General features: G+C 37.8%; 1 protein-coding gene across 22 annotated transcripts in view; it reads right to left on the minus strand.

Annotated features, from left to right (window-relative positions):
• Caprin2 (caprin family member 2) overlaps positions 1-15146 on the minus strand; it is a 53851-nt gene that overhangs the window by 22277 nt on the left and 16428 nt on the right. For 17 of the 22 annotated variants that reach the window (XM_087200009.1, XM_087200008.1, XM_021236568.2 and 14 more), the window contains 6 exons: positions 13635-13721; positions 9895-10133; positions 8173-8255; positions 5901-6068; positions 4714-4757; positions 2939-3595 (listed from right to left, as the gene is read on the minus strand). In XM_087200009.1, coding sequence (XP_087056135.1) covers positions 2939-3595; positions 4714-4757; positions 5901-6068; positions 8173-8255; positions 9895-10133; positions 13635-13721 — 1278 coding nt within the window. Of the gene's footprint in view, positions 1-2938; positions 3596-4713; positions 4758-5900; positions 6069-8172; positions 8256-9894; positions 10134-13634; positions 13722-15146 lie in introns of those variants that run through there. The other 5 variants (XM_087200016.1, XM_087200013.1, XM_087200015.1 and 2 more) reach the window with 2 other exon arrangements.

The raw sequence follows: 15146 nt of genomic DNA on the forward strand, positions 1-15146 counted from the left end.
AAGCACAAGGTCCTGAGTTTGATCCCCGGTACCAAAAAAAAAAAAGAAAGAAAGAAATATAGCCTCTTTAATAAATCATGCTGAACAATGGCACTGTGCCTGCCTGGCAACCACAAGGTCCTCAGTTCAATTCCCTGTACTGGAAAAAAAATAAGCACTACACCTTTCGGGCCAGGGATTTAGCTCAGTGGCACCCCGCCTGCCTTGCAAGTGCAAGGTCCTGAGTTCAATCCTCAGAACCAAAAATAAATAAATAAATAAAATGGTGCTGGAAAAACTGGCTTTCCACGTGCCAAAGATTAAAACTAGACATATATCTTTCACCATCTACTAAATTAAAATCAAAATGAATCAAAGATCTAAATATTAAAACAGAAACACTGCTGAAGGCAAAGACTTTATGAACAAAACCCTAATCACACAGGAAGTATTATAAAAAAATCACTAAGTGGGATCTTATATTAAAAAACTTTTGCATAGCAAAAGAAACCACCAACAGAGTGAAGAGACAACCCACAGTGTGGGAAAAATTTTTTGCCAGCTGTTCCTCAAAGGACTAATATCCTAACATAAAGAACTCAAAAAAATCAGACCCCCCAAATTTAAAGACCCAATCCAAAAATGGGAACCTGAAATGAACAGACACTTCTCAGATGATGAAGTAGAAACAGCAAATAAATATATGAAAAAATGCTGACATCACTGATCATTCAAGAGATGCACATTAAAACAAACACCGAGATTCCATCTCACTCTAGAAAGAATGGCTGTTATCAAGAAATCAGCCAATAACAAATGCTTGCAGGGCTGTAGGGAAAAAAGAATGCTTCTCCACTGTTGGTGGGAGTGTAGACTGGTGTAACCACTGTGAAAATCACTGTGGAGGTGCCTCAAAAAACTAAAACTAGAGGTTCCATTCAACTCAGCTATTCCCCTTCCTGGTATCTTCCCAAAGAATTTAAAGCATCATAGCACCGCAATATATGCAGACCCATGTTTACAGCAGCACAGTTTGTAATAGCTAAATCCCAGAAACAGCCCAAATGCTCATCAACAGACGAATGAATAAAGATGTGGAGTTTTTTAATACAATGGAATACTACTCTGCCATAAAGGAAAAGCTTGAGACATTTTTAGCTAAATGGTTGAGACCATACTCTTAAGTGAGATAAATTGGACACACATGTTTAAATACCACATTGTTTCTCTGGTGTGAGAAACCAAAAGTAGAAATAAAAACCAAAATGTATAATAGATATTGGGAAATGGGAAGAAACTGTTCAAATGAGAAGAGGAAAGAGGGAGAGAGGAGGGAGAAAGGAAAGAAGGTGCAAGAAAAAAGAATAAAAGGAAAAAATGGAAACAAAGCTTTTGTAAATAAGGAGGGGGAAAGGGGTCGAAGATATGGGGTGGCATCGGAAAAAAGGAAAAAAATATATCATGTACAGATGCAGATTTTCTATAAGGAATGTTATCATTATGCATATCTAAAATGTACCAACAAATGTTTTGCTTCAAAAAATAATAGTAATAATTTAATAATAGGCAGTACAAGGGGCCGGGGATTTAGCTCAGTGGTTCCACCGCCTGCCTTGCAAGCGCAAGGTCCTGAGTTCGATCCCCAGTACCAAAAAAAAAAATAAGTAAATAAATAAAAATAATAGGCAGTACTTGTATAGACTCATATCCAAAGATTATTCATTATGAGCCAAATCTTCCTAAAATAGAATATCATTAACAAAAAGGCCTAACTTTTTAAAGTAAATCTCATACTTCAAAACCTAACTACAAATACTTAATGCCTATTTTTTCCTTGCTCTAAAAATTTCTTATTTTGAAACAAATCCTGAACAAATTTAAATAGTTCCCCAAACTTGGAATATCTGCAACCAACCTGTACCTTCTTCATAAAAGTATAAACTAATCTGAGTGGCCACAAATAAGTAAAAGAAAATACAGAAAAAATACAACTTCTGTCAGAAGTCACCCATAAGCCAGGTGGAGGCACCAAGTGAAACACAGGAAGTAAGTCTCCTGTCCTGTGAAGCATTTACAGTGTCACCCATTACAGGATGGTCTTGTCTGAACTAGGTGCTATTTTGATAACATATGGTGCCATTAAAATTTTGGTATTAAACATTTTATAATTATAGAACTTTCATCTCAGGTTAGCCTCTAAGACATACTAGGTTAGCTTCCAATTTTCTAAAGAAAATAATAAATCTACTCATTAAAATGTATATTACAAACCAGGTATGGTGGCACACACATGTAATCTCAGCACTCTGAGAAGCTGAAGCAGGAGGACTGCAAATCCAAGCTCACCCAGGGCAACTCAGCAAGACTCTGTCTCAAAATTTAAAGAAAAAAAATTAAAGGCCCTGGGCTTAATCCCCAATACTAGGGGGGAAAAAAGTGTTGTATCACTTTTTTAGGGACAGTGGAGACCCTTAGGTAGAATTTAGCCTAAAAATGTGGGACCTTTAAGAGAAAAAGGAACCAGTCTCTGCATCTTAGCAACCACAAGCTGATAGCCTTCGGCTGGAAACTTCCCCTTACAAACCTTCAGTGGTTTCCCATTATAAGCACCTAGCATAACAAATGCCTTTTTCTAAATAACAAATCAGGTAGAGATTTTCCAAAAAAATAAGTGGAAGGGGGCAGTGGGATGGGATCCCTACCCTATAAAAAGCAGACGGTTGGCCTGCACTCAGCAGTGCTCAGCTCTGAGCTCCCACTCCACCACAGTGGCTGTGCACCACTTTCTCTCACAATACCTACAATATCACATTCACTTCACAGTGGTCTTCCTAGTTGAAGAGAGACAAGCCCAGTGAAGGTGGACTGGACATAACATTTTAATTTCACTTGTGTTTTATTGTTTCTAAAGAGCTACAGTAAGTTACTACAGCAGACGCAGACAGGGACATGTACTCACATCTGTGGGCTCTGTGTTGAGCTTCCTAGGCAGCAGCTGCTCATCTGGAATGAGGCTTGCTGTGGCTACTCCCCAGGACTTTGGAGAAATCTGAGACTGTGGCACTAAGGAGCATTTCTGACTCTCAGCACTGTGGTCCCAGGATTCTGAAGTCGCTGGCAGCTTAGAATCCTGACTATTACACACTGGAGTGGGCCACGACTTGGTGACATTCTGTTCACTCTGCACAGGTGTCCAGGACTTTGGCATGGGCTTCTTTGGATCCTTTTCTTTCTGCAGCTGAGCTGACCAAGACTTTGGTGTCTCCAGCTTCTTCTGCTCCTCTTTGGACTTAAGAGTGTCCTGCTTCCACTGGCTGGGAAGTGGCTTGGGTTTGGAGATCTCCTGCTGCTTGTCCTCCTGCAGGGTTGACCTGAGTTTTGGAATCTCTTGTTTCCTCTGTTCTAAGGAAATGTCAAGATTTGATACCTCCTGCTGCTTAACTGGAGACTCCCAGGACTTGAAAGATTCCTGTTTCTTCTCTTGACCATTTGATTCACTGAGCATATCCCAACATTTGGGGAGATTTGGTTTCTTAGCATAATCTGCTTCCCAAGTCTGCTCTTTGTCTTGTTTGTTTGAATGATCTACTTCTGTCATATAGCGTCTATTAAGAAACTAAATCAAGGAGATAACACGTTTGAGTCATAAAATTTGTAGAAGTCTTTGAAAGTAATGTTCATCTCTCAATTCCAACTCTATTAGTATTCCTATATCCACTGGTCTGAGCTGCTGTACTGCCATGCAACTTCTGTCCTTACTCTTCTTGAAAAGACTGACTTCTTTTTTTTTTGGTACTGGGGATCGAACTCAGGACCTTACGCTTGTGAGGCAGGGGGCAGCACCACTAAACTAAATCCCCAGCCCTGACCTACTTCTTCGTCCATTCCTTTTCCTCAATTAACTGAAACAGAAACTGATACTTCCAAAAGTAGCAATTTATGCTTGACTCACTTAAGCCTAGCAAGAACTGCAGATCCTGGTACCACAACTGCTTGATTTAAGCCTTTTTACACAGGCTGTTCTGTCTTTGTCAGCCTTGGGACACCCCACACATACTTTCTTAGCTCTCGTACAAGTTAAGGCAGTGGACAGCTAAACTAGTGGAAGGTATACTGCTTAGCTTTATATTTACTGAATGATGATTAGGCTTTTCATCACTTCCTTCTTAGCAACTATATTGTGTCTTTCCTTCTCCCATTCTTTTCAACTTCCACAAATTTCACTGTCATTTCTTTTTTTTTTTTTTTGTGGTACCGAGGATTGAACTCAGAACCTTGTGCTTGCGAGGCAGGCGCGGTGCCACTGAGCTAAATCCCAGGCCCATTTCAATGTCATTTCGAAAAGAGAACAAATACACTCTTCTGGGACAAAATAAGTCAATTCTAGAGAGTGCAAAATCCTACACATCTTTAAATTCTAACACGGGCCAAAACAACAGCAGCTAACATTTAGGCAGTTATAGTGTGCCAGGGCAAATTCTAAGTAATTCAGGTTAGCTCCACTAATTCTCACCATAACCCCAAGGGCAGGCATTAATTATTATCATCCTCCTCATTTTCTTTACAAGGATAACAGACACATCTGGGCTAACAATCTTGCCCCAACTCACTAAGCTAATAAGCTGCAAAGCCAGGATTCAAGTTCAGGTCGTCTGGCTCTAGTGTCTCACACCCTAACCACAGCACACAAAAGCCTGAACAACAAGATCAGCAAATGACCTTTCACTCTCTTACCTCCTGGGGTTGTATCTCTGGTTGTGCAAGTTCCATAAGAGTCTCTGCAAAAGAATATTAAATAAACACTTGGTAAATACAATTTTACTTGATTACAACTGTAATTTGTTCCAGCAACATACTTCAGAGCAACAGAAAAATGATAATACAGTAATAAAGTATACTCACAGTAGGAGTAATTCTATTACTTATTAGCCCAGAGCATGTGGAGAGCTGGGGTTGTAGCTCAGTGGTAGAACATTTGCCTGGCATGCACTAGGCCCTGGTTCATCCCAGCACCCAAAGAGGGGAAAATCAAGCACATGACTTGAGGGAGAGGCTTTCCTACAGAAGTCATTCCATTCAAGTCAAGTTTAAACTACAAGTTTATTTTTTATTGAAAATCAGAGTTATCCTCCCCTGCCTACAAATACAGTTTTAAAGTTGGAATTGGAGCTCAGGTTTTGTGGGGGTAGCAATGAGTCGTCTCAGCTTGAAATAGGGCTTTCCAGATCAGTCTAAGGTCAGGAGGGAGGGAAGAGAGGAGATGCTAAAGCCCTGGACCTAGCAGCAGTCCTAAAGGGCAATAAACCTGTAAAGTGACTGGAAACTTGCTAGTGGACACTGGAACCCTGCCTTGTTTACAAATGCAATTTCAAGAAAAAAAGGCAAAATTTTATTTAAAATATTTCTTTCCCAAGAAAATGACCACTTCAGAAGTATATTTCCTTTCCAAATTCCATCAGTTTTTCCTAAATCAGTTTTTTTTTTTTTGGTACCGGGGATCGAACTTGCTACCTTGTGCTTGCGAGGCAGGTGGCAGAACCACTGAGCTAAATCCCTGGCCCTAAATCAGTATTTTAACCTTATATTATTTATTCTCATTCTACTACACTACTGGATTCTACTATACCTTACACTTAAACCACAATTTTAAATGGAATTATCCTATTGGTAGTTAAAATAGGTTCATTCAAATTCCATAAAAGCCTCATTTTAAAGTAATGTAATCCCTTGGAACAGAATATGACCTAATGTTGCTATTAAGGTTCACTCTATCAATCATGGTAGTAAAAGCTAAAGATGTTTTCTAAAGCTATCCGTATCTTGCACCAAGTTTACCATGCATATAGATCTAAAAAATTAAAATAAGGCAATAATTTCAAAATGATTGTTTACAATTCAGCCATGAAAAATTTCAGACAAACCTGACTCTTTGATAGATTCAGTCTTCACTAATTGTTTTTTCTTCTCTGATTGCATTAGCATTTCTTCTTCCAAGGACACTTCTTTTTCCTTAGCAGTTTTGGGAACTGGGATACTCTCAAAATAACCTGAGTTCAGTAGTTTAGACAGCAGATCTTTCAAGTGCTTGTCTAAGAAAGTGTGATTAAGACACAGTTGTCACACTACAGGCAAAGGAACACTCATTTTATGCTAGCTATAGTATATCATTACAAGTGGGGCAATACTATGAAAAGTAAACAGGTAGCCCATCTTTATACTACGCTGGATCAATATAAACTTGAAAGATTAGAATATCAAAGTTTGGCAAATTACTTAAGTTTTGCTGGGCCTCTATTTGAAAAATGGCTAAAAATCAGAGACCTTACTCAAGCCTCTGTCACCAATGCACACATTCCCATCTGTCCTACACTCATCACAAATGGCAACTAGTCTATGTCCCTATTAGGCGAGGATTTGGAGAAGTAAAGGATAGTTCCTCAAACATAATCAATAGAACACCCTATTTTAAACAACCTTTTAAATATCTCTATAAGATTTTACTCTAGAGTTATGTTGTATGTCACTCCCAGCATATCACCATTAAAGAAAATTCTTAAAGTGATGCTGAAGTTGCTACACTACAAATAAGTCCAAACACTGTTGCACTGTAAATGTCCAATAAAAACATAATTCCCAAACTAAGCAGAGCTCCCATACTTGATTTGAGTCTATTATTCTTTTCATAAGAGTACTATGATATAGATTTGTCCTTTTTTATCAGCTTAGAGATATAACTTACAAACACAAAATTTACTGTTTACAATTTTAACAGTAGTATATTCATATTGCCACCACCAGAACCATGACACAAAAACATTTTCGTCAACCCAAAAAGTTCCCTCACACCCCTTTTCCAATTAATCCCCTTCCTGATCCCCTGGTAACCAAGAACCTATAAACCTAGTTATGTCTTTCCCAGAATTTCATATAAATGAAATTATACAATATGGACTCATTTGTTGTCTGGCTTCTTCCACTAAGCATAATTATTTTGAGATTTGTTTCATATATGGATAATTAATCTCTCTTTTTTTTTAATTGCTGAGCAGATTCCATGGCATGGCTATTCCAAATTTTATTATCAGTTGACCTGTATCTAGGCTATGTTCAATTGGGACTGTTACAAATAAAACTGGCGTGAATATTCATGCATAAGAACCAACGTGAGCATCTATTTTCATATCTATTGGGTACCAGGAGTGTAACTGCTTTAGCAGTATAGTAAATGTACACTTTATTTACTTATTTTTTTGAGAGATGTCATTGCATTGCCCATGCTGGGCTCAAACTTACAACCCTCCTATCTTCGCCTCTCAAGTAGCAGTAACACATGCCATTGCACCTGGCTTTATTTTCCAAACTATTAGTATCATTTTGCATTATGATGAAGAAAAAAAACTTGGGAAACAAGATTCACTGTGTTGCCTACAATGGCCTTGAACCCCTGGGCTCAAGGCTCAAGAGATCTTCCTGCCCCAGCCTCCTGAGCAGCTGAGACTAGAGGGGCATGCCACAGAGCCTGCCTCATGAAATACATTTTAATTGTGATTTAAACTTAGAATTAGAAATCTTAGTAGTTACACATGGATATTTTCTAAAAGGGACACAGCTAGTAATGAACATGTTTATTAGCATCTAGTGAGTTTTGATTATCCTAAGCCAGGACACTGAGCTATGTACTTCTTATCTGGATATTTATATTTGGTCATTTGACCAATGGCTTATTTAGGAAGCCAAAATAACTCTCTCCAGATCATTTCCATATCAAACAACAATGCTTCAATAGACAAACCAAACCATTCACATTTTCTTATGCTGATCTGATATGTAAGCCTTTATATTAACAAAGCAGATTTAAGATTCTTATCTAGAACAGGTACTACCATTCAGAATGGAGAACCAAACCCCAAAATGGTCAAGCTAGTGTTGAAGCCAGCACTACTACCTAGCTCTTGTTCCCAATCATATTGACTTGCCACTTCAAAATTCTCCTTTAGCTCCATTTTAACAAGTAGTACTACACAATAGCTGCTTCTAACAGCAATAAACAAAGGGATCAGTCTCCTGATGAATGTGGCATGTCAGACATGTAAGTTCTGATGGACTGACACAGTGTAGACCCTCAATGGCATACTAAACTTTCAGAAATAAAGTTTAGTATTACTGCATAAGTCCAGAGTAGAGAAAACTCACATGTCGTTCCTACCACTGCTTTCTCACTACTTTCCAAAAGGTCCCAAAAGTACAAGGATGACTGCTCCATCTGGTCTTCAACACTGACAAGGAAAAGCAGCAGCAGAATAAAGTGGCTTTAGAAGTACATATGTACACAGGAAGCAGCACAATGTATGCAACACAATCCATTAACAGTCAAGGCATTCAAGAGTTCACCTTCCCCTTTTACTATTTGGAAATAAACTGAAATTTGTAAAGGTAATTAAATGCCCATATATGGATTTCACCACGTAAGAACTTTTCCTTAAAATAATTACACATTTGGGCCGGGGATTTAGCTCAGTGGTTTCGCCACCTGCTGTACAAGTGCAAGGACCCAAGTTCGATCCCCGGTACCAAAAAAAAAAAAAAAAAAATTAAACATTTTACCAAATATGATTATCAAGAATAGACCAAGGTGCCGGGGATTTAACTCAGGATTCCACCGCTTGCCTTGTAAGCAGAAGGTCCCTAGTTCAATCCCTGGTACCGAAAAAAAAAAAAGAATAGACCAAGAATTTAGAACTGCAACTGCTAATGCAGTATCATTTCCTTAGTTATCAAGTTTGTGTCCTAGAAGAACTGCATTTAATTTTATTAGGGTTTTGTGGGGTTTTTTGGTTTTGGTTGAGACAGAGTCTTTGTAGCCCAGGCTGGGCTCGAACTTATCCTCTTGCCTCACCCTTCTGGGAGCTGGGGATTACAGGTGTACACTACCACACCCAGCTTGCATTTAACTTTAAAGACAGCAGCTTATTTTTTCAATTATCTGTGCTGACATTTTACATATTAAAGCTAGCTGTGTCCTCTGAACACACTGAAGTGAGAAGGGAGACAGGTGAAGATTGAGTACACTACTGACATAGGGACATACAGATATTCACAGGCAATTCAATTTCATCAGGTGTCTTCATGATACAAGGAAGATTTCTTCTTTTGTTTTTCTTTTTGTGTGGGTTTTTTTTTTTTTGGAGGGGGGAGTTGATATAAGGTCTCACTATGCAGTCCAGCCTGACCTTGAACTCATTACGTAGCCCAGGTTGGCCATGAACTCCCAACCCTCCAGTCTCAGCCTCCACTGTACTGGGATTATAGGTATACACTACCACAGCTGGCTGAGGCTGACTTCTACATATCTGACTCTTAATGTGGCTAATAAACACAAAGTTGGAACAACCTATCTTTAATCTAGCAAAAGTATAAAGATCTACTGTACTTGTTCACTGATTTACTCAGTTAACAAAATAAGTGGCTCACTGCAAGATAAAAAATTAATTAGATGGCTTTTTATTTTAAACCATCAGCTCCAAGTACTTATTCAGAGCATAAGAAAAACAAATAATTCTCACTTTGAAAGTTTAATACTGAATTTTATTTACTTCTACTTAAGTGCAGCAGGAATAAGAAGCCAAAGAAAAACATACAAAAAAAGTTTTAGGAATATAATTATACTATAGTTAACACTTGTGTAGGGTTAAAACTTGATGATCAGGTATTTTTAAAATAAGTGTTAAAATAAGGAAATGTGTTCTCAAACTCACTTTCTTTCTGGACAATCTATTAAACCTATTAGAGCATCCCCTGTAGAATCAAATTAATGTTTTTTTAATTTTATAAATATATATATATGTACACACATGGCTAGACTAAAGTAAAGTACTATGTATCCTAGTTCAAAAAAAAACTTTTTCATTAGCTTACCTCAGACTTTCATTTCTTTCAGGGCAGGTCAGTTTTGAAAATTTAATGAGGTAGTCAAGTTCTTTTGAAGGCAAATACACTGCACCATTCAAGCCCCCTTTGAAGTCTTTTTGTACATGTTCCTGTGTCAAGTTCTGTAATACATACTGAACTTGAAGTATAGTTCGAAGCTTTTTCTTCTCAGCCTCAAGTTTTATTATGTGCTCCCTTCTCTGGGCCTTTTTCTGCGCTTTCAGTAGCTGTTAAAACAAAAGCAGGTTGATAACTCTCCACACCTATGCCAGCAATTCATGTTACAAAATCTAATCCCAAATAACTGAGATCAGATGATAAATCACATGACTATCAAACTGACCACTCGTGTGGCCTTAATCTCCTTTTCCACTGAGTAGTGACTTGGGTTGTCTCAATTGTCTGTAAAGAGAGGGAAGGGAGTCCAAACATCTGACTCAAGTCCAGGCTATACACTGCACAGCCAGTACCTCTAACTCATCATGGTGAGAAGCGAAGGACCAATCACTGATGTCCATACTAACCTCAAGATTTCACTTTTCCACATTTAAGTGTATCACGTCTTTTTAGGTCAAATATTTTAAGAAAATTCTTGAGTTTAAGTGAGCTTTTTTATTTCCAGGAAGAAAATATTTAAACTAAAATGGTCAGTTTGCAAATAACCAAAGATGACTAACGCATAACAAATTTAAAACCTAGCAAATATAAAATGTCTTACAAATATTAATATAGACTGAACATCCCTAATTCAAGAATCCAAAATCTAAAATGCCCCCAAATCTAAAATTTATTGAGCACCAACATGACATCACAAATGAAAAATCTCACACATGATCTCATGTGATGGGTCACAATCAATATGCAGACACCAGCCGAGGATTTAGCTCAGTGGTTCCAGCACCTGCTGCGCAAGCGCAAGGTCCCAAGTTCGATTCCCAGAACCAAAAACAAACAAAATGCAGACACCCTAGAAATAGTGTATAAAATTACCTGCTGGCTATGAGTATAAGAAACAAATGGCTCAATGTGCATCCACTTAGCTATAAATGTCTCTAATTTCTCATTTTTTATGGCTGAGTAGTACTCCATTTTATTAAAAAACCACATTTTCTTTATCCAGTCTCCAGTTGATGGGCATTTGGGCTGTTTCCAAGTTTTAGCTATCACAAACTGTGCTGCTACGAACATGGGCGCACATATATCACTGTGGTATGATTCTTTCAATTCTTTGGGGAAGATCCTCAGCAGTGGAATAGCAGGGTCAAATGGGACTTCCAGTCATAGTTCTTTGAGGTATCTCCATACTGATTTCCACAGTGCTTGCACCAGTCTACACTCCCACCAGCAGTGGAGCAGGGTTCCTCTTTCCCCACAGCCCCGCCAGCATTTGTTATTGGTTGACTTCATGATAGCAGCCATTCTTTCTGGAGTGAGGTGCAATCTCAGCGTTGTTTTCATTTGCATCTCTCAAATGACCAGTGATGTTGAACATTTTTTCATGTATTTATTTGCTATTTCTACTTCTTTGTCTGAGAAATGTCTGTTCATTTCAGATGCCCATTTTCAGATTGGGTCTTTAAATTTGAGAGGTCTGATCTTTTTAAGTTCTTTATAGATTCAAGATAGTAGACCTTTGTCTGAGGAAGAGCAGGTGAAGATTTTTTCCCACATTGTGGGTTGTCTCTTCACACTGCTGTTGTTTTCTCTTGCTGTGCAGAAGCCTTTTAATAAGAAGAGATCCCACTTGTTGATTGTTTGTGCTAGTTCACAGGCAACTGAGGTTTTGTTCATAAAATCTTTTCCTACACCGATGTCTCTTCAAGGGTTCTAGCTAAGTGGATGCACATTGAGGTGATATTCTTAAGCGAAATAAATAGGACACACATGTATAAATACCAAATAGTTTCTCTGGTGTGAGAAACTCAAAATGTAAATAAGGACTAAATGTATAATAGGTAATGTGAAATAGGAAGAAAAGGGGCAAAGGGGAAGGAAATGGGAGGGCTAGGGGAAAGGATAGAAGGGAATGGGATTAATATGAGAAAATGGAAAAAAAGGAACAAAATCTTCGTAAATAGGGAGGAATGGAGGGGTTGAAGGGAGGGCTGGGCAAGGGTGAAAAATAAGAACCAAGAGAGACTATGTAAAGGTGCAAATTTCCAATGATGAATGTCATTATATTGTATACCTAAAATGTACCAATGATTAGAATGAATAATCGATAATGCAAAATAGGAAGAAAAGGCCCAAAGGGGTAGGGGTAGTGGGAGGGGCAGGGGAAAGGAAAGAAGGGAATGGAAAAATGATGAGAAATGGAAAAAATGGAAATAAAGTCTTTGTAAATAGGGAAGGGTGGAGGGGGTGAAGGGAGGGCTAGGAACGGGGAAAAAATAAGAACCAAGATGCATTATGTAAAGGTACAATTCCCAATGAGAAATGTAATTGTGTTGTATACCTACAATGTACCAATAAAAGAATTTTTTTAAAAAAGAAACAAACGGATTTCACACTAAGACTTGAATCCCATCCCTAAACTATCAATATGTATATGCAATTATTCCAAAATCCAAAATGAAATCTGAAACACTTATGGCCCAAAGCATTTTGAAAAAGTGATACTCAACTTGTACCTCCCCCTGCCAAAAAAAAAACAACCCACAGCAAATGTCTCCTTAACCCACCCCTGCTGGCTTAAACCAGGGTGGCACATGTATAACTGACCCATTGGGTGGCTGTATCAACCAATAGGACTGTTTTGTGCCACCCAGTGGGACAGTTATGCATGTGCCACCAGTGGTTCAGAGCCACCTGACAGCAAGACATATAAATTACAGCCCCATCATGAGCATATTAAAAAAAGGAGAATTAGAAGTTTGAGGTATTTTTGTCTTTGTTTCTGGTGTGAAGTTGGCTCTTACATAAAAGATTATAATAGAACTTAAATTTCCCCTCAAATAATCTGTAGGTATAAAAGTGAGTAGCCCTTGGCCTACTCCAAAGCTCAGAACAATACTACCTTAAAATCTAATGACAGGCCAGGGATTTAGCTCAGTGCTTCCGGTGCCTGCCTCGCAAGTGCAAGGTCCCAAGTTTGATCCCCAGTACCAAAAAAAAAAAAAAAAAACTAACGATAATATACAGACACAGAATGGTTTGCCATTATCCAAAAAGTATATGTTTCCACTTATCTAACAGATAACTTTCTACTTGTTTTTTTTGGTAGTATTTCCATCATACTGTATATTTTCCAACATAAATTAAAAAAACAAAAGAAACTAAGATTTTTTTCCTACAGATGTGTATCAATATTTTAAACTCCTTAGAGATGTTCATAAATCCTAATGATCCAGATGGGGGTGGTTAAAACCTCAGGAAAAATTATTCACTGTGGCATATTTAATATCTTTCTAGGTGCAGTGGAAACAACTTAATAAATTTGACTTGGGTTGTAATTGGGGCCAGGAGATAATGGGTGACCATAAAATTGCTAAAACTCCACAATTAAATAACACACATTAGATAACTGATACTTCATGCACAATGTTTCATATTTGGATACTATTTCCCTTAAAACTCCAAAAATCTGAAAACTTAGCTATCCTCAACCTACCATCCCCAACAGGATACTGGCAGAAGACAGATGATAAACTAGCTCCATTTATTAGACACCGGCATTTTTCTCAAGGTCAGTGGTTATACTGGTTTCATAAAAAACAAAACACACTCACGTCTTGGCTCAGTCCAGAAAAGGTTTTCTGAAGCTCCTTGGCAAATTCCAAATTATGTAGCACCTCTTCATACTTCTCTACTGCTTCCTATCAAATGTGGTAAGAAAATCAAGTCAAAATAAGTGTTCCCTAAACATAGGACAAATTTTAAACTTTATGAACTATATTTACTACACATACAAAAAGTACTTATCTAAAGAAAAAAATAACGATTTGCAAAATTTCAACTTTAATCCTAGAAAGTCATTTATTTGTTTTTTGAGACAGTGTCACACTATATAGCCCAGGCTGGCCTCGAACTCATAGTGATGGTCCTGCCTCACCTTCCTGAGTGCTGGGATTACAGGCATGTGCCGCCACATCTAGCTAGAAATTCAAATTTTATATTAGAAATTCAAGCCCAAATTTTGCCAGTACATTGTAAGTGCCGTCAGATAAAAGGTTTCTTTTGTCAATATTCATTCACCATTCAAATGTATCTATTAAACAAGCAGTATAATGAATATCACACAGATGAACAAGCAACTACAAAACATTTATACCGGGATGAAAAATACACTTTTGAATTAAAACGCTGGATTTTCTTTACTAGGAAACTAATGGTTTTTATCATCCTTTATGTGTAAAAAATAAAACCATTATCCATCAAAAAAATTACCTATAACAGTCATCTTAACTGAAATAACAAGCCACGTCCTACAGGAAATTAAAGGAGCAAGATTTTTAAAGATTTCACAGTGAACAAAATTGATAATTAGAGAAGGCATGCATTGTTCACTGGAATTTAACACAAACTTAAGTGGAAAAAGGGTGGATTTGAAACAGAGTAAGACAGGGAATTTGCCCAACCACATGAAGCCCTAAAAAGCCTCAATAACTAAAGCAGCATAGTATTTCCCCAGGGTATCACTAAAGACGTGAAAATATACATCCACATAAAGATGTGCATAGGATGACAGTTCAGAACAATCCAGAATAAAATCCAAATGCCCAGCTGATAAATGTGTCCACACAATGGAATACTAGTCACAATGAAAAAAATGAAATTGTGATACAGACTGTAATATGGCCAAAGCTCTAGAATATTATGCTAAGCAAAGAAATCAGAGGCAGCTGGGAGTGGTGGTATACGCCTATAATTCTAGCACTCTAGAAAGCTGAGGCTGGAGAATCCCAAATTCAAGCCCAGTATGGGCAACTCAGCAAGGCTCTGTCTCATAATTTAAAAAAAGCAAAAAGGGCTGGAATCAGTGCAAAGGCCCTCAGCTCAACTCCCAGTACCATTAAAAGAAAAAAAGCCAGCAAAAGTCTTTATTTTATATGAAATGTCCAGAAAATATAAAAATATAAAGCTAGAAACAAACTAGGGCACAGAAAGGGAACTTTTGGGGGTAACATGTTTTAAAACTGGACTGTGGTGATAATTTACCATAAATCACTGAACTGTACATATACCACGATGGGTTTATAGTATGTACATTGTATCTCAATAAAGCTGCTGGGGAAAAGCCT

This window comes from Heterocephalus glaber, unplaced genomic scaffold (genome assembly GCF_053883595.1).
Source record: "Heterocephalus glaber isolate CG9 unplaced genomic scaffold, H.glaber_assembly_v1.0 deba00001733, whole genome shotgun sequence".
NCBI lineage: Eukaryota > Metazoa > Chordata > Mammalia > Rodentia > Bathyergidae > Heterocephalus > Heterocephalus glaber.